The sequence below is a fragment of the Sphaerodactylus townsendi genome, linkage group LG09 (assembly GCF_021028975.2).
Source record: "Sphaerodactylus townsendi isolate TG3544 linkage group LG09, MPM_Stown_v2.3, whole genome shotgun sequence".
Lineage (NCBI taxonomy): Eukaryota > Metazoa > Chordata > Lepidosauria > Squamata > Sphaerodactylidae > Sphaerodactylus > Sphaerodactylus townsendi.
Window position 1 is genome coordinate 71,010,252 of NC_059433.1, and position 25,418 is coordinate 71,035,669.

General features: G+C 47.1%; 1 protein-coding gene across 4 annotated transcripts in view; it reads right to left on the reverse strand.

Annotated features, from left to right (window-relative positions):
* The window catches only part of PHF20L1 (PHD finger protein 20 like 1), a 76,186-nt gene that overhangs the window by 35,536 nt on the left and 15,232 nt on the right, over positions 1–25,418 (reverse strand). The window contains exons 3-7 of one of the 4 annotated variants that reach the window (XM_048508049.1): positions 23,559–23,730; positions 22,875–22,959; positions 17,589–17,677; positions 13,003–13,065; positions 1,684–1,894 (exon numbers count right to left, since the gene is read on the reverse strand). In XM_048508049.1, coding sequence (XP_048364006.1) covers positions 1,684–1,894; positions 13,003–13,065; positions 17,589–17,677; positions 22,875–22,959; positions 23,559–23,730 — 620 coding nt within the window. Of the gene's footprint in view, positions 1–1,683; positions 1,895–12,897; positions 13,066–17,588; positions 17,678–22,874; positions 22,960–23,558; positions 23,731–25,418 lie in introns of all 4 variants that reach the window. The other 3 variants (XM_048508048.1, XM_048508047.1, XM_048508050.1) reach the window with 3 other exon arrangements.

The window sequence follows — 25,418 nt, forward strand, 5'->3', positions numbered from 1 at the left end:
GATGACCGGTGGTTTGCCATGGCCTGCCTTTGCATGAGTACTGTGTTCAGTTCTGGTCGCCACATCTCAAAAAGGATATCGAAGAGATAGAAAAAGTGCAGAGAAGGGCAACGAGGATGATTGAGGGACTGGAGCACCTTCCTTATGAGGAGAGGCTGCAGCGTTTGGGACTCTTTAGTTTGGAGAGGAGACGGCTGAGGGGGGATGTGATTGAAGTCTATGCTGGGGGAAAGAATGAGGACTAATAAAAGGAAACACTTCTTCATGCAACATGTGATTGGTGTTTGGAATATGCTGCCACAGGAGGTGGTGATGGCCACTCACCTGGATAGCTTTAAAAGGGGCTTGGACAGATTTATGGAGGAGGAGTCGATTTATGGCTACCAATCTTGATCCTCTTTGATCTGAGATTGCAAATGCCTTAACAGTCCAGGTGCTCGGGAGCAACAGCTGCAGAAGGCCATTGCTCTCACATCCTGCATGAGAGCTCCCAAAGGCACCTGGTGGGCCACTGCAAGTAGCAGAGTCAATTCAATAAGCCTTTATTGGCATATACACAATAGTATAAAAATACAGTTCCAGTTAAAAAGTGAATAGTAAAAAACTTCGCGTTTGAGGGGGGATACGATTGAAGTCTATAAAATTATGCATGGGGTAGAAAATGTCGACACAGAGAATTTTTTCTCTCTTTCTCACAATACTAGAACCAGGGGGCATTCATTGAAAATACTGGGGGGAAGAATTAGGACTAATAAAATGAAACACTTCTTCACGCAACATGTGATTGGTGTTCGGAATATGCTGCCACAGAAGGTGGCGATGGCCACTAACCAGGATAGCTTTAAAGGGGGCTTGGATAGATTTATGGAGCTGTTGATCTTTGGCTATCAATCTTGATCCTCCTTGACTTGAGATGGCAAATGCCTTAGCAGACCAGGTGCTCAGGGACTGGAGCAGCAGCAGCAGAAGGCCATTGCTTTCACATCCTGCATGTGAGCTCCCAAAGGCACTTAGTGGGCCACTGCGAGTAGCAGAGTCAATTCAATAAGCCTTTATTGGCATATAGTATAAAAATACAGTTCCAGTTAAAAAGTGAATAGTAAAAAACTTTGCGTTTGTCATACATTCAGCTTACAAACTTCTGACAAAAACTTTGCCACTATAAGGCAACAATGAAAATCCTGACAATTTAAAAGCATAACTACTTTATCTGATTCAGTATAATCAATCATAGAGTCTATAACTTGGGATAACAAACTGGATCGGAGTTCTTGGTATAATAAGCAGTTCAGGAGAATGTGTGGGATGGAATCCAGCTGTCCTATGCTACAGGGACAGAACCTCTTATCGCTTGGAAGACCTTTAAGTCTTCCTCTATGTAACAGAGATGGCATGATGTTAAATCTAGCCAGCATATAGGCTCTCCTGTGTATGGGGTTTGTGAGCGCTGTAATATAATAGGCTGGGTATCCCTGCATGAAAGGAATTGACATATTCGTTGGTGAACAAGATTTATTTGCCAAGCTCTGCAGTTGTTGATAGTCCATTGCTAACAGCCTCTCTTTAATGAGGGCGAGTAGCAGAGTCCTGAACTAGATCGACTCTGGTCTGATCCAGCAAGTCTCTTTCTTATGTTCTTCCATACTAAGGGGGTGGGTGGGGGAAGAGCAATTTCATTTGTACCAAAAGTCTCACTGGATGTAGGCTGCTCTTCCTTCTTCTGAACTTCCTGGACGATCGTCGAGGTCGACGACGACTCCTCCTTCTTCGAATGGACTTTGAACCATTTCCTTTCCTCTTTGTCTTTATTGCTGTTTGCGCTGGTCCGCGGCTTCGCTCCAGCTTTGTTTTTGGCTGCCGCCACCGCTGCCGCTTTAACCAAAGCTATCCAGTCCTTCGCAGAGGGGAGAGAGGAAGAAGGAGGAGAGAGAGAGGAGATTAGCTGCTCTGTTTGGACAAAAGGAAATCCAACAGGCTATCAGAGAAGGGAAGACTTAAAATATTCCAAGATCGGTATTTTGATTTTTTTTTCCCTCATGAAAAATAAGGAACATAAAATAGCAGGTATATATTCAAAACACATGGAAACTTCTACATGAGCAAATGATGTGCTGTAGTAAGATTCTGCATGAATGCACACAGAGCTTCGTAAAATGTACAAAATGCTATCGACAAGTCTGCATCAGGGCCACACTCTTTAGGAGACAGATAGAAAGACAGAGATGACATGATCCCATGATGTCATGTGAGATGGGGGCCTGGGCACAAACTCAGGTATTTGGAGCTGAGAACTTGTGTGGGTGGGTGGGTGGGTGGGTGGTGTGTATGTCTGTGTGTGTGTATATTTACACACACACATACACACATACATACACACACACACACACACACAGACAGAGAGACAGAGAGACAGAGAGAGATGACATGACATGACCCCTTGCTCAAATTCGAAAGTAGAGACTTCACATACAGTGAAATCAGAGAACTGCTGAGAGAAATAATTTATACACTTAAGCAGTCATAATAATAACCCTTATTGCACTATTGTTGTACTTTTATCATACTATATTTGTAATGCTGCTACGTTTTTATAGAGTCTGTAAATTGATTTTAACTCAACTTATTTATTGTATGTATTGTGGAGGTGTTGATCTTTGGCTATCAATCTTGATCCTCCTTGGCTTCAGATGGCAAATGCCTTAGCAGACCAGATGCTCGGGAGCAGCAGCAGCAGCAGGCCATTGCTTTCACATCCTGCATGTGAGCTCCCAAAGGCACCTGGTGGGCCACTGCGAGTAGCAGAGAGCTGGACTAGATGGACTCTGGTCTGATCCAGCTGGCTCGTTCTTATGTTCTTATATTCTTATGAACTCTAATCTGGTGAATTCGTTTCCCCCCTCATACATATGAAGCCTGCTGGGTGACCTTGGGCCAGTCACAGTTCTCTCAGGACTCTCTCTGCCCCACCTACTTCAAAAGGGGTCTGCTGTGGGGAGAGGAAGGGAAAGGAGTTTGTAAGCTACCTTGAGTCTCCTTACAGGAAAGGCAGGGTATAAATCCAAACTCTTCTTTATAAGAAAGGGAAATAATAAAACAATAAGGGACCAGTGATTATAGCTAAGAGTTAACAAGTTGTAAAATAGGGGTGTGTGTGTTTCCAGGTACACCAGGAAGTACAGGAGTTGTTACTAAATAAAAGGACTGGAACAGGGGTAGGGAACCTGTGGCTCCCCAGATGTTCAGGAACTACAATTCCCATCAGCCTCTGTCAGCATGGCCAATTGGCCATGCTGGTAGGGGCTGATGGGAATTGTAGTTCCTGAACATCTGGAGAGCCGCAGGTTCCCTACCCCTGCCTTAGACTGATGGTTCCCCTTTGACAATGATACAGAGGTGGAGCCCAGCAAACCAAGTTGTCTGGTCTATGCTACACAGTCATAACAGATGTCCACGTGAGAGGATCAGGCTTATGTTGAGCAACACATATAGCACATGGTCCAAGCAACTTAATAAGGTAGCCAAGTGTTTCCTATTTCATTGTAGGGCTGTGAAATAGTCATTTTCAAGGCACACAGATGAGAAACTTGCAAAAAGCATGCTCAGTTTTCAGTGGGTTTTATTTAAGACTGCATTTGACTAATTTGCTTTTTTATCTATCGGCAGACCTGAGATTTTAAACTGTCACCTTTTATGTTTCATACAGTGGTGGGATCCAAAAATTTTAGTAACAGGTTCCCAGGGTGGTGGGATTCAAACAGTGGCAACGGGGGTGTGGCCGGGCATTCCGGGGGTGGGGCATTAATAATTTCTCTGTTACTGTAAAAAAACTCTTACTGTAAAAAAAAGTTCCTCATTTCCAGCTGGTATCTTTCTGTCCATAATTTAAACTCATTCTAGCAAGTCCTATTGTCTACTGCCAACAGAAACAACGACTTCTCCTATCATTGACTGCCTGTCAAATACTTCATACTTTCAAATACTTAATTTTGTTTCTAGAAATCAAAAGAAGGAGACTTTCCTTAAACAAGGAACTTTACCATATTTCTAAAACATGTTTTTAAAACAGCCCAACAGGGAGAATTATCCCATTTTCTACCTTCGCTAACCAGCCACATAGGAAACAATAGGACTTTATGATTTTTGGACCTAATGGAATTTCTAATGGAAAAGCAGACCCAATTAGTAATCCCCTCTCGGCACACACAAATAATTAGTAACCCACTCTCGGGAACTGGTGAGAACCTGCTTTCACAGCTTTTACTTACGGGGTATAATGTGTATGTTTCACCTATGTCCTACATTGAGATTCGCAAGGTAGAAAGGCGGCTCATAAGCGCTCTAAAAATAATAAATCAACGCGACACGCCTGCTAAGAAAGCTGTTTAAACAAGACAAGGGTTTGTAAACTATGTCCCATAAATGAATAATGAACCCAAAGATCTGTTAGTTGACAGCCACTTTATCCACTAGGCAAAATGAGGCTGCTTCCTAAGCATTTGTGGGAACATGTGCCATTTGTAGGGCAGATGGCAATTTATCTGTAGGGACCAAATCGCTTTCTATCCAGCACACAACTTATCAGAAGCAACCAGGAAACAAGACGGAACGTGGCTTGCAGAATGTCTATTCGCTCCACAATAGTGATCAAGGCAGGTGTACAACAGGTAAAGACCAAAGTAATTACACTAATGCGTACTTATACTTACAAAATGAGTAATATTTAAACCTATAATCAATTGGAATACAATTCTGTCTTTGTTTTCTCAGTAACAACTCAAAATATTATTAATATAATATCTGCAGGTAGGCTATTACAAACCTCCGGATTTAGTTTGTATTTTGAAGATTCTTTTTCAAGCCGTTATAGTTCCTATAAGGTTTCTTTCTCCTCTAGACAAGGAGAGGCAGCTGGAGGGTCATCCAAAAATTACATCCTCCTCAAGCTCTGTCCCCCAAATCTCCTGGTATTTGCCAGGGCAATGTTTGGAAGTCTACATACGAGATTTCAGAAGAGCACGCCTGTAGACCATTTGACAGTTTACAGCAGCTCCGCTTGAAAAAGCCGCAGCAAGGATACAATTTTAAGAAGCTCTTACGAATGTTCATTATTTATAATCCACAGCAAGAAGAACGTTCAAGGGCTGAAGTCCAACATTTTAAGCTAACTTCAGAAGAACCTTGAGCAATCCATAACATAGAGTACACCAAGTTTAGGGTCCTCCACTACACAGCTACGTATTTCCGGGGGGACCCTGGATGGCAAATAAATTGCCTGCCGTTTCTTTAATACCGTTAAACTGACAGAACAAAACAATTTTAATGGCATTAGAAAGCAACATTGAGGAAGGGGAAGACATCCCCCACTGATTACACACGCTCAAAGTTAGACAACCCAAAAACAAATGGATTGCATTCTGAGAGTGGTATCCTGAATCACATCTGAGGTCAGCTAGGTCTCAGTTCCTTAGACAATAAACAAATTAGATTAGGGTGTTGCGGGTTTTCTGGGTTGTATGGCCGCGTTCCAGTAGCATTTTCTCCTGACGTTTCGCCTGCATCTGTGGCTGGCGTCTTCAGAGGATCCAGGAAAACTGCAACACCCTAGTGATTCTGGCAGTGAAACATTTATTGAAAGGCAAAGAACCACCCAGCTTGAGAAAGCCAGTTCTGATAGACCAGGGGTAGGGAACCTGCGGCTCTCCAGATGTTCAGGAACTACAACTCCCATCAGCCCCTACCAGCATGGCCAATTGGCCATGCTGACAGAGGCTGATGGGAATTGCAGTTCCTGAACATCTGGAGAGCCGCAGGTTCCCTACCCCTGTGCTAGACCTTTATTCCCCAAAGGTCCCTTCTCCACGTTTCCCAGAGAATGTGTGACAAGAGTTGTTTTAGAGCTTCGGTGCCCCAAGGTCAGCAATAGGGAAAGATACACCTGGCTGTTTACCCCCACAGGCTGACAGACACATCCTGTTTTCCCTCAGCAGTAATCCGGCAGGGTCAGCCTAGTTATCTACAAAGGTGTCAAGCCATAAACATCAAGGGAAAGAGAAAGGAAAGATCCACTGCATATGCCAGGTAGGTTCCAACCAGTGATGGGATCCAAAAATTTTAGTAACAGGTTCCCATGGTGGTGGGATTCAAACTGTGGCATAGCACCAATGGGGCTGGGTGGGGCACGACAGAGGCGTGGCCGGGCATTCCGGGGGCGGGGCATTCCTGGGCGGGGCTGTGGCAAGGACGCAGCCGCTGTGCCGGTCCTTGGGCGAGAAACGAATGCACGCAGGCACAGGCTGCCACACATGCCGGTGCACCTCCTGCTAGACTACTTCAAGTTCTGCGCGCTACTGCTGAGAGGAGGGGCGTGACTAAGGCAAAAATCACGTGGCAAAATCACCCATTAGTAACCCCCTCTCGGCACACACAAATAATTTGTAACCTACTCTCAGGAACCTGAGAGAACCTGCTGGATCCCACCTCTGGTTCCAACCGATATCTTGCATTGAAGTGAAAGTATTCACTGTTGCAAAAACCCATCAAGCTAGGAATGCCCCTCAATGACCAGGTACCATTCCTGTCAGGTATAAGGCTTGAACCTTCGGAAGAGTCCTCAAGTTGCAGCTGACTTTTGGAAATCCTGAAGGTTTGGAAGACACAGGACATTCAGAGGTGGTTTGCCTTGCTTTCCCCTACATATCAACCCTGGACCCATTCAAGGACTAACCAAAACCAAGCCAGCGTAGCTTCCGAGATCTGATGAAATCAGGTTTGCCTGAGCCAGAACAGAACCTTTATCTCACTAAAATATGGATACCTTATGCACATAATTATAGGGGCAATCCAGGGAAGACAAGTGAAGCTGCATCTTCAAAAACCAGGCCAAGAAAGCAAGAGAAACAGCAGTGAAGTATTGAAAAAAAATGTTTAAGTGGGGCGGGGTGTGTGGGAGTTAATGCTGCATTCAGCTTTACCAATTCTGCCTTAGCATCAACAAAACAGAAAGACCTTCTTGGCGGACTCGTGATGCTTAAAAACAGGTTTCCCATGAAAAATACTGGCTGTTGTGCCACAAAGTATGATCTGGTTCACTAAAAAGTATGATCTGGTTCACCTGGATAGCTTTAATAGGGGCTTGGGAAGAAGGAGGAGGAGGAGGAGGAGGAGGAGGAGGAGGAGGAGGAGGAGGAGGAGGAGGAGGAGGAGGAAGAGGGAGGGAGGGAGGAGGAGGAGGAGGAGTTTGGATTTATATCCCCCCTTTCTCTCTGCAGGACTCAAAGGGGCTGACAATCTCCTTGCCCTTCCCCCCTCACAACAAACACCTTGTGAGGCGGGTGGGGCTGAGAGAGCTCCGAGAAGCTGTGACTAGCCCAAGGTCACCCAGCTGGCGTGTGTGGGAGTGCACAGGCTAATCTGAATTCCCCAGATAAGCCTCCACAGCTCAGGCAGCAGAGCTGGGAATCAACCCCGGTTCCTCCAGATTAGATACACGAGTTCTGAACCTCCTACGCCACTGCTGCTCACTTATGGTGGAGAAGTCGATCTTTGGCTACCAATCATGATCCTCCTTGATCTGAGGTTGCAAATGCCTTAGGAGACCAGGTGCTTGGGAGCAGCAGCAGCAGCAGGCCATTTCTTCACATCCTGCATGTGAGATCCCAAAGGTGGGCCACTGCAAGTAGCAGAGTGCTGGACTAGACGGACTCTGGTCTGATCCAGCAGGCTCTTTCTTATGTTCTTCAAAACAGGCAGATGGGTGATTCAGAATACAGTGAAATACTTCAGGCCACACTAAATCCTTACTGTGGTCACACTTCAGGGAAGCAGCTCACTTATGAAAGCCACCCATGACTGGCCTCTAGAAAGCTTCATGCCTTCTCATACCCCAAACATGGTAGAGTCACCTTCGTTAGGCCTCTGACATCTATCACCTACATAAATACACTGCCAGGTATCTAGTGGAGGGTTAGGTCAAACCATCTCTACATTATAGTTAAAACTGCATACAACATAGCAACATGTTGTCTATTCAGGTTGTTCTCAAACAATCGGTGTGGTGTAGTGGTTAAAAGGATACACCTTGCTCCAGATGCTGGGAGGATGTAGGATGCCAGTGTGGTGTAGTGGTTGAGAGCAGGTGGATTCTAATCTGGAGAACCGGGTTTGATTCCCCACTCCTCCACCTGAGTGGCAGAGGCTTATCTGACGAACCAGGTGTGTTTCCGCACTCCTACATTCCTGCTGGGTGACCTTGAGCCAGTCACAGTTCATCGAGAGCTCTCGAAGCCCCACCTACCTCTGTTGTGGAGAGAGGAAGGGAAAGGAGCTTGTAAGCCACCTTGAGTCTCCTTACAGGAGAGGAAGGTGGGATATAAGTCCAAACTCTTCTTCTTCACCGCCAAGATGCACTGATGATTCAGCAGTGTAATTCTTGACTACCAAACAGAAGGCTTGAGTCTGATTCCCGGCCAGTGCAGATATCTGCTTTTGCTCTGACCTCAATAGCCCAGGACAGTTCAATCTTGTCAGGTCTCGGAAGCTAAGCAGGGTCAGCCCTGGTTAGCATCTGGATGGGAGACCTCAAAGAAATACCAGGGTGGTGACATGGAGGCAGGCAAGGGCAAACCACCTCCAAACATCTCTTGTATTGAAAACCCTTGAAAACCGTAGTCAGCCATAACTTCGATCACCACAAGATATCACTCATTTTGTTTAAACAGTAAATTACAGGGTTCTACTTGGTACATAGTAGCCGCGTGGCGTAGTGGTTATCCTGGCAGCTGGCTCGTGGTCAACTCAGCCATCCATCCATTCCTTGGTCTGTAAATGAGTATCTAGCACAGTGATGGCAAACCTTTTTGAGGCCGAGTGCCCAAATTGCAACCCAAAACCCACTTATTTATTGCAAAGTGCCAACACGGCAATTTATCCTGAATACTGAGGTTTTCGTTTAGAAAAAAAGGTTGGCTCCAAGGCATGTGTTACTCGGGAGTAAGCTTGGTGGTAATCGGTGGCTTGGCTTTGAAGCAACCATGCAACTCTTCCAACGGGTGAATCACGACCCTAGGAGGGTTTACTCAAAAGCAAGCCCTATTGCCGAGCTTACTGCCAGGTACAGGATTGCACTTTAGTTCTTTGCATGAAAATCAGTGGGGTTTAACAGAGCTTAACAGGGTTACCTACACTCCTTCCCCAAAATTAGGTCTTAGGTTTAATGCTAATAATTGAGCCCAGCGGCCCAGGCCAGCCTAGATGGGGGGGGGGACGACTCTGTTTGCGCGTGCCCACAGAGAGGGCTTTGAGTGCCACCTCTGGCACTCGTGCCATAGGTTCGCCACCACTGATCTAAAAGAACCAACGTTTTTGGGTGAAAAAATGGAAAGGCAGCCAATTCTCACTGAGGATTTCTGTCACATGAGGGAAGAACTAAGTACTCTTTTCCACGCCACTCCACGTCCGATTTCCCAGAACCTGCTCTTGAAATCACATCAACGTGACTGAAACTGCGAAACAAGGACTTGGCCGTGCGGGCAGGGGCCGATGAGACAGCATTTTTCAGCTTTCCTGGCAAGGTTCCTTAATGGTGTACTTTGTTAGTTTTGTTGTTCCTGTTCCTTGCTTATATTATGTCATGTACGGAGTTAGTGTATGTACATATTCGTATACAGACTATATGATTATACAGTGCTATGTAACACAATTAAGGAGCAGCAGTGGCATAGTGGTAAAGAGCAGGTGCATTCTAATCTGGAGGAAACGGGTTTGATTCCCAGCTCTGCCACCTGAGCTGTGGAGGCTTATCTGGGGAATTCACCACTGATCTAGCACATAGCTAGGGGGTAAAGAAAAGTCGAGGAAAGCAATGGCAAACTACCCCACAAAAATGGCTTGCCTATGAAATCACTGCTTGCAGGGTCGAACACGACTGAAGGGGAAACTTTACCTTTTACTTGGTACGTATAATTTATAAGCCATTCGGTTACAAAAGTCACCACCTGCGATTCATGTTACACCGCAGAGAATGCTTTGCATACGTTTACAATCGATTTAGTCGCATTTCAGAAAATATACAAAAGGCTGCCATTTTTGGTAGGCCTCAGCACCCGGCCCCAGGTTCCGTCCACTGGGTGGCAATCCCGTCACATGAGCATTCTCCACAAAGAAATGTGTGGAAATCCACTGCTCCAGAACACAGAAAGTTTTCATGTCGGTCCATAATTTATTTAGAGGCCCTAACAGGGTATGCTTTAAAAGCTTCTAAGGGAAGGGCTATTTGATGCAGTCGCAAATGGATTTCCCATCTACGATGAGCCATGATCAGATCTGGTTCCTCTAACACACAGGTGTCAAACTTGCCGCCCTCCAGAAGTTATGGACTACAGTTCCCATGATCACCTGCCAGCATGATGCTGGCAGGGGATGGTGGGAACTGTAGTCCATAACATCTGGAGGGCATGTACCTTTAATAACATAAGCCCTCGGGGGAAAAAATATCAGGAAATATGCCTTCCACCCCCCTGGACTTTCTTCTTCCTGAGCCAAGAAAGAAGTGGAAAAGGAGCTACCTCTTCCTTTTCAAGATTTTCCATATTTGATTTATTTGTCATCCAGTCACAGCTGGCTCCTGGTGACCTCGTAGGGTTTTCAGGACAAAGGACAAAGTGTTTGTCGTTGCGTGCTTCTGCACAGCAATTCTGGACTTCCTTGGTGGTCCCCCATCCAAATACTAACCAGGCCCAACCCTGCTGAGCTTCGAAATCTGGCCCGTTCACAAGTGAAGAACCATCGAGCCCCCACATCTGAATGGAGACATGGGATTCTTACCTTTCTATGTACTCTGATTTTCTGCCCCCAAGCCTTTTCCCTCTACTCTAACCAAGCTGACTACAATATGAATTGTCCCTTTACAGCCTTTGCAACCACTCTTTCCAACACCCGCCTTCTGGGATAAAGACTCAGATCGCCATTCCTACCAGCCAACGTGGTGTAGTGGTTAACAGCAGGCGCACGCTCATCTGGAGAACCGGGTTTGATTCCCCGCTCTGCCATTTGAGCTGTGGAGGCTTATCTGGTGAACTAGATTAGCTTGCGCACTCCGAGGCATATCAGCTGGATAACCTTGGGCTGGTCACAGTTCTTTGGAGCTCTCTCAGCCCCACCTACCTCACAGGGTGTTTGTTGTAAAGGGGAGGGAGGGAAAGGAAATTGTAAGCCCCTTACAGGAGAGAAAGGGGCAATATAAACCCAACTCCTCTTTTTCTTCTTTTATATTTGATGAAGAGCTTTGATTCTCAAAATCTTATTCCCTGGAAATCTTGCTGGTTTCCTAAGGTGCTCCTTCAACTTGAATCTGTGTCTTCAAACAGGAAGTGTGGCATGCTCGAACCAACGGAATTTGATGTACTAAAAAGCACTGCTTCTCTTTCTTTTTGGTAACTTATTAGTGCAAGGACTTTGCACAGAGGATTATCGGCTGCCCTCTCTCCTCCTTGGAAGAACTCTATAGTTCCCGAAGCCTAAAAAAAGCCCAAAATATTCTGAGACCCGTCTCATCCAGCACACTCTCTTTTTGAACTGTTACCATCCGGCAGACGATACAGGTCTATCAAAACTAGGACAAAGAGGCTTAGAGACAGCTTCTACTCCATAGCTGTGGCGATGCTGAACTCTGCGGCTTCGTGTTGATGTGTTTGGGGCTGTGTAGGGATGGGTGGAGGAAGGGGAAAGTGAGGATGGGGCATGAGTCTGAAATTGTGCGCCTCGAGGAATGCTGCCGTAAATTTCGTTGTGCGTGCACTATGACAATAAAATGCTTATAAATGCTTATGCTTGCAAGGCAATTTCTTCTTCTGTCTTCATGGCTGAAGGCCTGCCTCTTACGAACTTACTCTGACCTTTCTAGTAACAGCTCTTCAAAAATAAATCCCACAGCACCGCTGGCCTATTACAAACTGTAGCTGGTACCCCAACATAGGACTTATCTGGAGTTGATTCTAGAACTGAGCAGGGACAATGCGATTTTTTCCTTCCGAAGAATGAAACAAATACAAAGTCTATATCCAGAACATCTGAGACTGTTGCCATAAATCAAAGCGGAGGAAACCACAGAAACCAAACACAGTATAACACTGGACGCGACACCAACAGCTTTGGCGAATCCACTGTTCTGCTAGAATCTTATTTTATAATCCGCCACCTCCAACAAATAGGGAAGCCCAAAAGGAGCAGAATATCACCACCAACTCAGCGCACCTCCTGCAGAAAAGACAAAAGACCTCCACATTCCCCTATTTTTAAAAAAATCCGCTAAATTCTCTCCTGAAATATTACCCCGCCCAAGCACAACAGAAATGCATTTCCATTCGCCAGTAGTGTCTTCCAAAACGATATCACAGAATCATAGAGTTGGAAGAGACCCCGAGGGTCATGAAGTCCAAGCCTCCTGCCATGCAGGAACACACAATCAAAGCACTCTTGACAGAGGGCCATCCAACCTCTCTTTAAAAACCTCCAAAGAAGGAGACTCCACCACACTCCCGGGTAGTGCATTCCTGCAGAATGCACTGACTGTCAGGAAGTTCTTCCTAATTTTTAGGTGGAATCTCTTCACCTTGACCCCATTACTCCTGGCCCCAGTCTCTGGAGCCGCAGAAAACAAGCTTGCTACCTCACCAGCACGACATCCCTTCAAACATCTAAACACGGCAATCATGTCACCTCTTAACCTTCTCTTCCCCAAACTAAACATACTCAGCTCCCTAAGTCTCTCCTCGTAGGGCACGGATTCCAGAGCTTTGACCATTTGGGTTGCCCTCAGACTGCCCGCCCTCGATTGCCGAGGACCTACACAGCTCTGACCCACACCTTTCTCTCCGCTCGTCACTTTCCACCTACTGTCACCTCTTCTGACGTTCCTGACCCCGACGGGATTTCTACGGTCTCTCCTCTGCTTTGCCTCCTGCATGCCAACAGCCCTCCCTCTCCTTCACATCGCTCAAAACTCACTTCATGCCGCTCGTTATCCGTCACTAATCTCAGCTCCGGCTCTATCTGCTCCCACTCGCGCGCCTGATCGTGTCGAAGATAAAACACAAACATGGGGGGGAAGAGAAGAAACAGGTTATCGCGGGTGCCTCCCCACCGGCTGATGCCATTCATGCAGTTCTTAAATGTATCTTTTTTTAATGCTCCCTGCCTCAGTTTTTGTCACCATTTCCCTCTGATGCAACATGTCTTCATTGCTTAAACTTCTATACCAGTGGTGTATGCATAATCCCATGGCATCGGTGTGTGCTAAAGAGGTGGCACTCCCAGAGCTCCCTCTCTGTGGGCACGCACACAGAGTTCGGCCATGTTCAAGGGACTCTACACACACACACACACCTAGGCTGGCATGGGCCGCTGGACTTGATGTGCTGCACCTCAGCAATGGCAGCAGGGGAGGGACTCAGCTTATGGGCCTGGTGCCTGTGTGCTCCAAGGTGGCTGCCAAGCCGGGGCACAGGCAGCAGAGATGCTAGAGAGGTGCAGAGTGGCGCATGTGGAACTTGCTGGAGGCTACAGCAGCTGGCCCCTGCTCGAGGGGGTTATTCAGGTTAAATTGCCTCATAGGCACTTTGCGATAAATAAGTGGGCTTTGGGTTGCAATTTGGGCACTCTGTCTCAAAAAGGTTCGCCATCACTGTTCTATACCCTAAACAGGTTTATTCATAATTTTTCTATAGCTATTGGCACACTGGGCTCTTCTACAAGAAATGATAAAACTTTTTTTTTTTGGTTAAGCTGTGTCACATTGACGCCCCCCCCCCCCCCCCCCCCACCCCCGGCCTTATGCATATTCACACATTAAACATCTTATTTTTCACTACTACTATTTATCTATCTGTTTATACTTTACCTTTCTCCTCCAAAGCGTTTACTTCATTCTCCTCTATTCTATCCTCATAACTGTTGCGCTGTTTCCTGCCTCAACCTACAGAGGGGGTTTCACTAGATAGCCAGGGACTAGATAGGGACCTAGGAATTGTCACCTCTACTCTATCATGCTGGTTCTATCCCTTTGATGTTAGACTGATACTCTTAGGGACTTCCTTCCAACGTCTTCTCGAGAACTCTCCATCTTACTTTCACCATGCCTAGAGGGAGGATGGGTGCTCCGTGCATCCATCACCATCCAGCTAGATTAGGATAGATTAGTGAACCTATCTACCTACCTTTCTATCCAGAATGGAGTTCACTAATAAATACACTTTTCATTAGATTAGAAACTGACTCCAACTTTCTTTTTGTGGGGAAAGCTTGTACGCACATGGGATCCTCCATGTGCACGCGCACGCGCACGAGGTAAGCCTTCTGCTGTGCTCTAAGCCTCCCGTGCACTCTGCTAAATATGAACAGGAATAAACTCCATTACCAAGAGTAGAAGAGTTTGAAGAAGAGTTTGGATTTATATCCATCCTTTCTCTCCTGCAGGAGACTCAAAGGGGCTTACAATCTCCTTGCCCTTCCCCCCTCACAACAAACACCCTGTGAGGTAGGTGGGGCTGAGAGAGCGCCGAGAAGCTGTGACTAGCCCAAGGTCACCCAGCTGGCATGTGTGGGAGTGTACAGGCTAATCTGAATTCCCCAGATAAGCCTCCAGATAAGCTAGTTATTCCAACAATAATGGATCTGTGAAGCAGGTTAGGCTGAGAGCGGGTAGGTTAGGTAGGTTAGGCTGAGAGGGTGTGATTGGCCCAAGGTCACCCAATGAGCTTCCGAGGCACAAATGGCAGTGTGTGGGTTTCTAATGGTATCCACCGCCTGGTAGAAGGTGTTGTCTGGAGATTTAAAGCAATTCTGCAGGGCCTGTGAGATGGAACTATTCCACCAGGTACGAGGTTGAGACAACTATGGTAATACATCAATAAGGCAAATGCTCCCCTTACTCTTCCCCCCTTTTAATTTTCCTTCTTCCTTTTACCTTCCCCCCTTTCTCTTCCTTTTCTGGTTTCTCCTTTTCCCTTTTCTTTCCATTACCTGCTGAGTCTTTGCTGGGAGTCACCTAAATCAAACTATCTGGAGGCAAAGTGACCAGGGCATCATTGTCTGATGGCTACGATATTTCTAAGTAATCCCTTGTAGATTCAGACAGACATTTAGAGAAAAGAGTTTTAAGTATTTATTGTAATATGCATTGTTTTGACTGAGGTTGCTTTTAACGAGGTTTTAACCTGAGACTGTCAATCGCCCTGAGCCTTTTAGGGGAAGGAGATGAAGAGATTAAATCAATCACTCAATACTCGACAGGCCACTAAACATTCAAGAACGTCTGCCTTGGGGCTGGATATTAGGAGGCAGTTCCATTCGTGTCCATTCACCACCACCACCACCACCCCCCACCACCCCGGTACAAAGAAGAAGAAGAAGAAGAGTTTGGATTCATACCCCACATTTCTCTCCTGTAAGGAGACTCAAGGTGGCTTGCAAGGTCCTTTCCCTTCCTCTCCCCACAACAGACACCTTGTGAGGTAGGTGGGGCTGAGAGAGTTCAGAAGAACTATGACTAGCCCAAAGTCACCCAGCAGGAATGTAGGAGTACAGAAACACATCTGGTTCACCAGATAAACCTCTGCCACTCAGACGGAGGAGTGGGGAATCAAACCCGATTACCTCCAGATTAGAATCCACCTGCTCTTAACCACTACACCACGCTGACCCAAGTACATTTGCCTCAGCAGATGTGCTGGAAGAACACGTGGATGTCAACAGCACAAAGCAATAGGATCCCACCCAGAGCCCTGACCTTTTCTATCAACATCTTAGAATGCTAGAACGGATGCGTGAACTCTTCTCTTTCTTTTTAGTGCCTAAAGAGAAAATTGCTCAACCAATACACAACTGTGTGAGTTACAGTTTCTGGATTGTGTAGCAGCTGCAATCTGTAAAAATTTGGCATGAAATGTTGTGTTCCTGTAGAGTTGCTTGACAGAGCTGTGTATGCCTAAAACATGACACATTTGTTTTGAAATCCAAAAGAACACATGGCCAAGATTTAGATGTCAACACAAGGAAAAATTAAGCTGCCTGAATGCCGGTCTGTCAAGCTCAGCATTGGTTTACTGGAGAGAGCAACGCTTTCCCTGTGACACCTTTATCAGAAGGTGCTGTACTTGATGCCTTCTGCATATCAAGGAGGCGTATCTCATAGAATCATAGAGTTGGAAGAGACCACAAGGGCTATCAAGTCCAAGCCCCCTGCCATGCAGGAACATACAATCAAAGCACACCCATGTTCGTCTCTATAGTCCCTGCCCATGGCAACCCTCAACAAAGATTCAGCTTTGCACACCTTCTTTCTGACTGGCAGCAATGCAGCCAACCCGTCATTCTCTAACAGAAGGAAGTACTTCAGTCCAGCCACCTCTAAAATGTCTGGCGCAGAAGGCGGAAGCGACCCCACGGACAGCAAAGAAATGGAAGGAATCTACAATCCAAATGCACAGCTGACCATTTGGAGCAGGACTCTCAAACCTATGGCCCTCCAGATGTTCACGGACTATGATTCCCATCAGCCCTTGCCAGCATGACCAATTGAGAGAGCTGATGAGAACTGTAGTCCATTAACATCAACTCATAGAGTTGGAAGAGACTCCAAAGACTATCAAGTCCAGCCCCTTGCCCTTGCAGGAACACATAATCAAAGCACTCCTGACAGGTGGCCATCCAGCCTCTCTTTAAAAACCTCCAGAGGTTTTACTCCACCACACTCCGAGGTACTGCATTCCACTGTCAAACAGCCCTTACTGTCAGGAAGTTTTTCCGGATGTTTAGGTGGGATCTCTTTTCCTTCACCTTGAACCCATGACTCCTGGTCCTGGTCTCTGGAGCAGAAGAAAACAAGCTTGCTCTCTCTCCAGCATCTGGAGGGTCATTGGTTGGAGATCCCTGATTAAGAGCAAAGGCTCCCAAGACTGTTTGGCTGTCTCACCTCATGGTCACATCGACTAGGTCCCAGCCTGGCAGAACTGTTTGTCAAGTGAGACCCAGACCCTGCTGGGCCTTTAAGAGGGAGCTGTTCTGCCAGGCTTATGGTTGAGGACAATAACGGGTTGAGGACAATAAGCAATCTGGCCTCACCCCCCACCCTCCCAACTTTTTCTTTCTTCTTCCTCTCTGTTCTTTCCTTCCCCTTCTGAATGCAAGAGTGATAGATCTGAGGGTGGGAATGGTATTATATTAGAAGTGTTTTATCCCTCAGAGGGAATATAGAGCGCAGGAGCTGATACTATATTGTTGCTTTAATGCTGTTTTATTGTAACAGCCACCTAAAAATCAAAAAGCAAGCAAACTTTTACTCCCAAAGCTGAATAGGCAAGATTTTGTTTTTATTTATTTATTAGATTTTACAGACCGCCCAACCCCCGAAGGGCTCTGCCACACTTTGACCAATGAGCACAAGAGAGGGGGGGGGGGGGGGGGAGGCCTATTTATCCTGCTTCTTTGTGGGTGGAAAATATAAATAATTTACCTCAGGACACCCACTGCACATAACTAAGGAAGAGTACCACGTGTGGGGATGTAATGCAGAGACCAGCGGAATCTTCGCTTACCTGCCCTTTGGCATCTTCTGGCATAGATTTGACGTGCATCCTTTTCAGACACCGAATCACTCCGTCGTAAAACTGAACAGTGAAAGTTCCTAGAACGAGAACAAGACCGGGGTTCAGTTGTCTGAAAAATAAATTTGTACACTGGGACACATCATAGATTCTGATACATCTCCTCCAACTACAGAGATTCAGCAAGTTTGGAAGGTCCAAGGACCACAAGGCTGAATCCTTAAAAAAGAAAAAGAACAAAAACCCTTTTTACTCCATATCCTGCAGAAGTCACAAGTTTTAAAAGTGAGTTCAGATGCAAGTTTTGTAAAGATCAACAATAATTGAATTCAGAGTTGGATCACATTGCGTTTTATAAACTGAGAAGCCCAATCCTAAGGAAGAAAAGGAACCGTTTAAAATTATACCCCACCTTTCTCTCCTGTAAAGAGACTCAAGGTGGCTTACAAGCTCCTTTCCCTTCCTCTCCCCACAACAGACACCTTGTGAGGTAGGTGGGGCTGAGAGAGCTCCGAAGAACTGTGACTAGCCCAAGGTCACCCAGCAGGAATGTAGGAGTGCGGAAACGCACCTGGTTCATCAGATAAGCCTCTGCCACTCAGGTGGAGGAGCAGGGAATCAAACCTGGTTCTCCAGATTAGAATCCACCTGCTCTTCACCACTACACCGTGCTGGGTGGGGGGAATCGGCTCTTGGGGCTAGTATGGGGGCGCACCAGCACATTTGTGTACCCCGCTGGTTTAAGGGGCACTTACACAGGTGGGGAGGGCAAACTGGGAAGCAGGCAAGATCCACGGAGCTCAGCAGCGCCCAATTCAGAGGAGCCTACACCCCACAGAGCCATACTGGCCTAAAGCTGTATGCCACCTTGGCTAGGGCCGGGCCCTCTGACTCATGCCACAAAAACAGTGGCAGAAGTCTGTTTCCTGCATGGGGCTATGAGTGGCAGGAAGGATGCTGAATTTCCCTCCTATCTGCACTACCAGTAGCCCCCCTGGGGACAGTGCGGTGATGCCTTCAACACGTCGCCTCCGGACACAGCAGTTTCCCGCCCATCTGGATTGTGCTGCAAGTCACGCAAGTGACTTCTGCTGCGGATCTCATACAACGCCTTTCCTCCTCCATCACGGCAAGGTTGATTTTCTAAAATCCCACGGCATAAACGGAGTTGCTTATTCCGCCGATCAGCAATCGATCCCCTTGAACACACCTAGCTTTTTTGTCCTAGATACAACAACTTTAGACCTGATTCTGCTGCACTGTTCCCAGTTGGGTGTGAGACATTATCTGATAACGTTAACATGATTAATTTGCTTAACAGCACTGAAGTCGCGATATCTGGTTAGGAGCAATATCTAACGTTTTTGCCAAGCTTGACCTTGTGTTATGTTTTGATATTTTTTCCCCCTTCTTGTTTTGTAAATGCCTAATAAAGGTTACTGAACTACTACTGTCGATCACAAGTAATCTTAACAAATTACGATGAGGAGGATTGATAGGGACATTTTGCTTCAGAGTAAGAGGCGCGCACAGAGCAATGATTGATTTCTGACGTAAACAGAGAGAACTTGGCTACAGAAACTTGGGTCTTAAACAGTGGTGGGATCCAAAAATTTTAGTAACAGGTTCCGATGGTGGTGGGATTCAAACTGTGGCGTAGCACCAATGGGGCTGGACGGGGCACGACAGAGGTGTGGCCGGGCATTCCAGGGGCGGGGCATTCCTGGGCCGTGGCAAGGATGCAGCCGCTGCGCCAGTCCTTGGGCGGGAAACGAATGCAGGCAGGCGCAGGCTGCCACGCACGCCGGTGCACCTCCTGCTAGACTGCTTCAAGTTCTGCGTGCTACTGCTGAGAGGAGGGGCGTAACTAAGGCAAAAATCACGTGGCAAAATCACCAATTAGTAACCCCCTCTCGGCACACACAAATAATTAGTAACCTACTCTCGGGAACCTGTGAGAACCTGCTGGATCCCCCCCCCCCTTCTGGTCTTAAAGCCTGATCTGTACTTAAACTGTACTGTAGCAGCATAAAACCAAACTTCAGTGACACCTTGAAGATCAGCAATGATCATTCCATCGTGAGTTTACATAAGACATAGTTCCCTTCTTTAGATAGTGTACTTCTGCAGAATTCTAATTTCTTCTCACTGTATCTGAAGAAGTGAGCGCAGTCTCACAAAAGCTGGAATGTGTTATTAATCCTTAAGGAGCTTGTGGGTTTCTGTTTTGTATGCATTTGTACAACACTGAATATGCGATCTAGAAATTGTTCCTGCACTTCTGATTTTATTTGTCCACTGAAGTCATTTACTGGCACAGTATGTATGTTAAGTGCAGCCAAGTTGCTTCTGACGTATAGCAACTGTATGGATTAATGGCCCCCAAAACATCCTGTGCTTAAAAGCCTTGCTCAGAAACAATACTCATAGCACTCATGTTCAAATTTCAAATACATTACAACACTGGAAAGGCAGAATCCCATCTCTGGCAAATCAATGGATTGAGAACCTTAGAACTTTGCAAATATCTGAACGCATGGTATACAGGTGGCAATTGTACAAGGACTTATTTTTAGATATTTGGAAACCATTCTGAGAAACTTATGCCTAGATATGTCACTACTGTTGTTAGATCTTTTTATTTTTACTTTATGTATACCTTTTTAAAGTTTTCTTTGTTTTGTTTTTCTGTTGAGCATTTTGGGCGGAATTTCAAATATATTTAAAATGTTTAAAATCCACATACATCCAGCTTCAGTAAGGCTTCAAAACAAGCCCAGCGGTCTGGCCAACATTATTATTCCCACCCTGCCGATGGAGCAGGGACGTAGCTGGGGAAAATGGAGCCCGGGGCGGACCCCAAATTTTCCACCCCCCTACATGGGCCCCAAGTTGCCCCCCCCCTCGTTGCCCCTCTGCGCCCCTTTTACTTTAGCTGGTGGTGGGGCCGGGCAGGGAGGGGGGGAGGAGGAGGGGTGTGGGGGAGATTTTTCGCCCCCCAAATGACCCCAACGGTGTCCGCCCAGGACGCCTGTCCCCACTCTACCCCATGGTAGCTACGCCACTACGATGGAGAGCGGAGGCGGAGACACCCCCTTGCAAGACTAGGGCAACAGTTAGGTTTCAGCCAGAGGCCTTTCAGTTCAGCCCGGCCTCTCAGCCATACGGGCCTTCTGGCTTTGAGGGAGTGGGTCCCATTCACAGTTACCAGCAGGCTAAACGAAATGCAGTTTTGCGATGCACTGAGAAGAACGTCACTTTCTGAGAAGCCTACCAGTTCCTTCCACTTTATACAACAGTGATGGCGAACCTATGGCACGGGTGCCAGAGGAGGCACTTGGAGCCCACTCTGTGGGCACGCGCACACAGAGTTCGCCATGCGGGGGGCGGAAAATCACCCCCCACACACACACACACACATCAAGGCTGGCCTGAGGCACTGAGCACGATGTGCATGCACCGCGGTGAGCAGGGAGGACTCGGCTGGCGGGCCTGGTGCCTGTGCTCTGGGTGGCTGCTGCTGCAGGGGGGGGGGGTGGCGTAGAGGAGGCAGAGATGCTAGAGAGGCACAGAGCGGTGTGCGCAGGACTTGCTGGAGGCTAGAGCAGGCTGGCCCCTACTCAAACAGCTGTGGCAGAGAAAGAAGGAGCCAACCATTTTTTTCTAAACTAAAACCTCAGCATTCAGGTTAAATTGCCAGGCTGGCACTTTGCAATAAATAAGTGGGGTTTGGGTTGCAATTTGGGCACTGTTATACAACATAAAAAGGGATTAAAGCAGAGGGCCGTCAGAGTTCTCCTCCTGAATGCATCAAATTCGACTGGCAAAGAGAATGGCAGTAACCTCCCTCAAAAAAAAAACCAAGACGAGGCTAGGAAAATATTTTTCCACCTTCAGACCTAACGAGAGGGCAGCCCGTATGCCTGAGGTCTGATTAAAAGAACCACCGTTGTTCAATGACGGCTACAAATACCTTGGATTTCAACTGCAGGTTACATCAACAACGCTTATGACAGGCAAGTAAATGAGCTCGATTGTTCTAACGGCGCAATGCCGGGGGTGGTGGTGGTGAAACTTTGCTATATTTATGCATTTCAGCAGGATCGCTTACTTAAAAGGATTAAAACAAATTCTTGAAAGACTATGGTTAACTGGTTTATCAACAGCTATCTATTTCACACTTACTGGTTCCCAAACTAAATTTTCACTCATGTACCCCTAAAACTGTACCCCCATATTAGCAAACCCATTATGTAGGGTTTTTTTTTTTCAAATGCTGTGATGCGTACCCCTGAAATTACATGTACCCCAGGCTGAGAAGAGCAGGTGCACTCTAATTTGGAGAACCAGGTTTGATTCCCCGCTCTGCCACTTGAGCTGTGGAGGCTTATCTGGGGAACTGGACTAGCCTGTGCACTCCCACACATGCCAGCTGGGTGACCTTGAACTAGTCACAGTTCTTTGGAGCTCTCTCAGCCCCACCCACCTCACAGGGTGTTTGTTGGGGGGGGGGGGCGGGAAGGGAAAGGAGTCTGTAAGCCCCTTTAAGTCTCCTTACAGGAGAGAAAGGGGGGGGGGTATAAATCCAAACTCTTCTTCTACTTCTTCTTCCTGCAAGGTGTTCAGAGGCCCCTTCCACACACACAGAATAATACGCTTTCAGTCCACTTCCAATGCACTTTGCAGCTGGATTTGACTGTGCGGAATAGCAAAATCCACTTTCAAACAACTGTGAAAGTGGACTGAACGGGCATTATTCCGCGTGTGCGGAAGGGGCCAGAGTTATGCACATGATTTTCACCACATCAATTTTATGCAACCGATCCTGCAATGAGAGTCAGGCTGAATGTTGACATTAACCCAGGGGGCACTCAGTGAGTTCCATGCCCCAGTCAGCCGTTCCACATCCTGGTGAAATAAAAGGTGGGACCCGACAGCTAAAAGGGATCTACATCTGCAGGGGATACAAAGTGCCCTACTATGCCGTCCCTGCTTAGCCATGGAAGCTCACAGGAATCCTTGGACGGGTCACTTTCTCTCAGCCTAGCCTACCTTGCAGGGTTGCTGTGAGGATAAAAAGGGGGAGAGGAGAATGACATCAGCTCCGCTGGGTCCCCACTGGGGGAAAAAGGCAGGGTATAAATTGAGCAGATATGGAAAAGACCACTGGGAGAGATTTCACCCCCATGCTCGCAGACGTCTGGAAAACCACGGCAGGAAACGTGCAACACTGGACTAGATGGAACCTTGATCTGGCACTCCTGAAACCACACGTACCTTCTTTGTTAATGGCTTCAATCTTTGCAGGGTAGTATCGACAATCTGTCCACCGAGCTAGAACTTCTTCCCCAGGTTTGAAATCCTGTTTATAGAGAGATTTAATAAACAGAGGTATCAATGTGATTGACAATTTATTTAATGCAACATGTTAAACAACAATTCAGCCCTAAACACCAATTCAGTTTAATGCAATGTGTTAAACACCAACTCAGCCCTAATTTGTTTAATGCAATATGTCAAACACCAACTCGGGAGCAGCAGCGGCGTAGCGGTTAAGAGCAGGTGCCCTCTAATCCGGAGAGCCAGGTTTGATTCCCCGCTCTGCCACTTGAGCTGTAGAGGCTTATCTGGGGAACTGGATTAGCCTGTGCACTCCCACACACGCCAGCCGGGTGACCTTGGGCTAGTCACAGTTCTTCTGAGATCTCTCAGCCCCACCCACCTCACAGGGTGTTTGTTGGGGGGGGGGGGGAAGGGAAAGGAGATTGTAAGCCCCTTTGAGTCTCCTTACAGGAGAGAAAGGGGGGTACAAATCCAAACACCTGCTTCTAACCTTGAAGAAACTCTATTCAAGGTCGTCTCCTGTCTATACGTTTGGCTCCCATGCAAGCATGTCTCGGAGTATGTCCCAAGACTTGCACATAATTAGATTTTAGGGCCGTAAGAGAGATGAATACTTACAACAAATTCGTCCTCGTCTTTGATGGCCTCTTTCCTCAGCGAAGGCCTCTCGAGGGGTCTCAGACGATTGCTGTCCCAGTAAATCCACTCGTCGTAGCGGTGGCTCCAGCGTTCGAAGTGGACGAGCATCTTCCCCTCTTCATAGTCGATCTTCTCAATGCGCGAGGGATACCTTCGGAAAGCAAATGGGAAGGTGCGGGTTCAGCAGGCTGTTCTCAGCGCTTCGATACACAAAGGACCCAGAGAAAGAGTGAGGCGCTGCACCTTCGACATGCCCGTGGCCTTGACGGGCATCCACAAGCCGGGAATCTGGCGGTGGCGCCACAACTGCACCCGGCGCCGACCCCGAAGAGGCTTCCTGGCAGTGTGGGGAGACTCAGAAAGTCAAAAAGCCTCCCCACTAGCAAGAAGTGTGGGGATATTTGCAAGTGTCTGTCACAACGAAGTCATGAAAGGGTTAACTGTGTGTATGTTAACATGTTGCTGAAGTCACTGTCTTATGACCTGCTCCATTGATTAGCTATTGGTCAGTCAGTCAGACTTCGCTGACATGCCAGCGGTCATGTAGCCAGAGGAACTCTGTTTCTTTGTTTGAGCAGATGCCACGAGATAGACCACGACGCAGAAGCCATGTGCACGCACACCACAATGTGACCACGAGGCGAGACAGACAATACCTAACCAGGAATAGTACTATAGATATATAGCAGGGAAGTATAGCATTTCTTATTTTGTTTCCATGTAACCCTCCCTCATAGTTAGTAAACTCATTTATATAAAAAGCAACTGTGAATCTGTCTCCGTGAATTTTACTCTGCTAATCTGTGAATCTGTCTCTGTGAATTCTACTCTGCTAATATATATTGAAATTTACCTACAAGAAACCTCTATGAGACCCAATGGACTTATGTCGCCCAAAAGGGTGGCTGAAGTTTGATACAAGGGTTGCTGGCGGAATGGGGGCAAAGGTCAAAAGGAAACTGCCTAACATCAGCTCCTCCCCTGGCCTCACCCCTGGCCCGTCTCAGGGGCCCTGGGATGCAGGTGTGGCATCCAGTTCCATGTTCCAGAGCTGGGGGTTGGCTGAGGTGGCTGGTGTTTGGACGGGAGACCTCCAAGGAAGACAAGCGTTGTGATGCAGAGGCAGGCAACGGCCAACCACCTCTGAGCACCTCTTGCCTTGAAAACCCAATTGGCCATGCTGGCAGGGGCTGATGGGAATTGTAGTCCGTGAACATCTGGAGTGCCGTAGGTTCGCCACCACGGCCCTATGGGGTTGCTGTAGGTCAAATGTGACTTGAAAGCCAACAACTCCCAAAAACTCAGAGCATTTTTGATGCTGAGGGCTGCTGTACTAGGTAGGTTGTGGAGACTGCTTAGTTTCTGAGATCTGACAAGATCAGGCCAGTCTGGGCTATCCAAGTCAGGGTTCTGAAGTCACAGGAATTAATCTCACCTGTACAACATGAATCCATTGGTCACTGATTGTATAGAATTTCACATGCCAGATATTGCCTATAACCTTACATCGGATGGTTCTTGAGAGCCAGCGTGGTGTAGTGGTTAAGAGCAGGTGCACTCTCATCTGGAGAACCAGGTTTGATCCCTCACTGCCACTTGAGCTGTGGAGGCTTATCTGGGGAACCAGATTAGCCTGTGCACTCCAACACATGCCAGCTGGGTGACGTAGGGCTAGTCACAGTTCTTCAGAGCTCCCTCAGCCCCACCTATCTCACAGGGTGTTTGTTGTGGTGGGGGAAGGGAAAGGAGATTGTAAGCCCCTTTGAGTCTCCTTACAGGAGAGAAAGGGGGATATAAATCCAACTCTTCTTCTTCTTCTCTTTCACAGAGGTGGCCTTG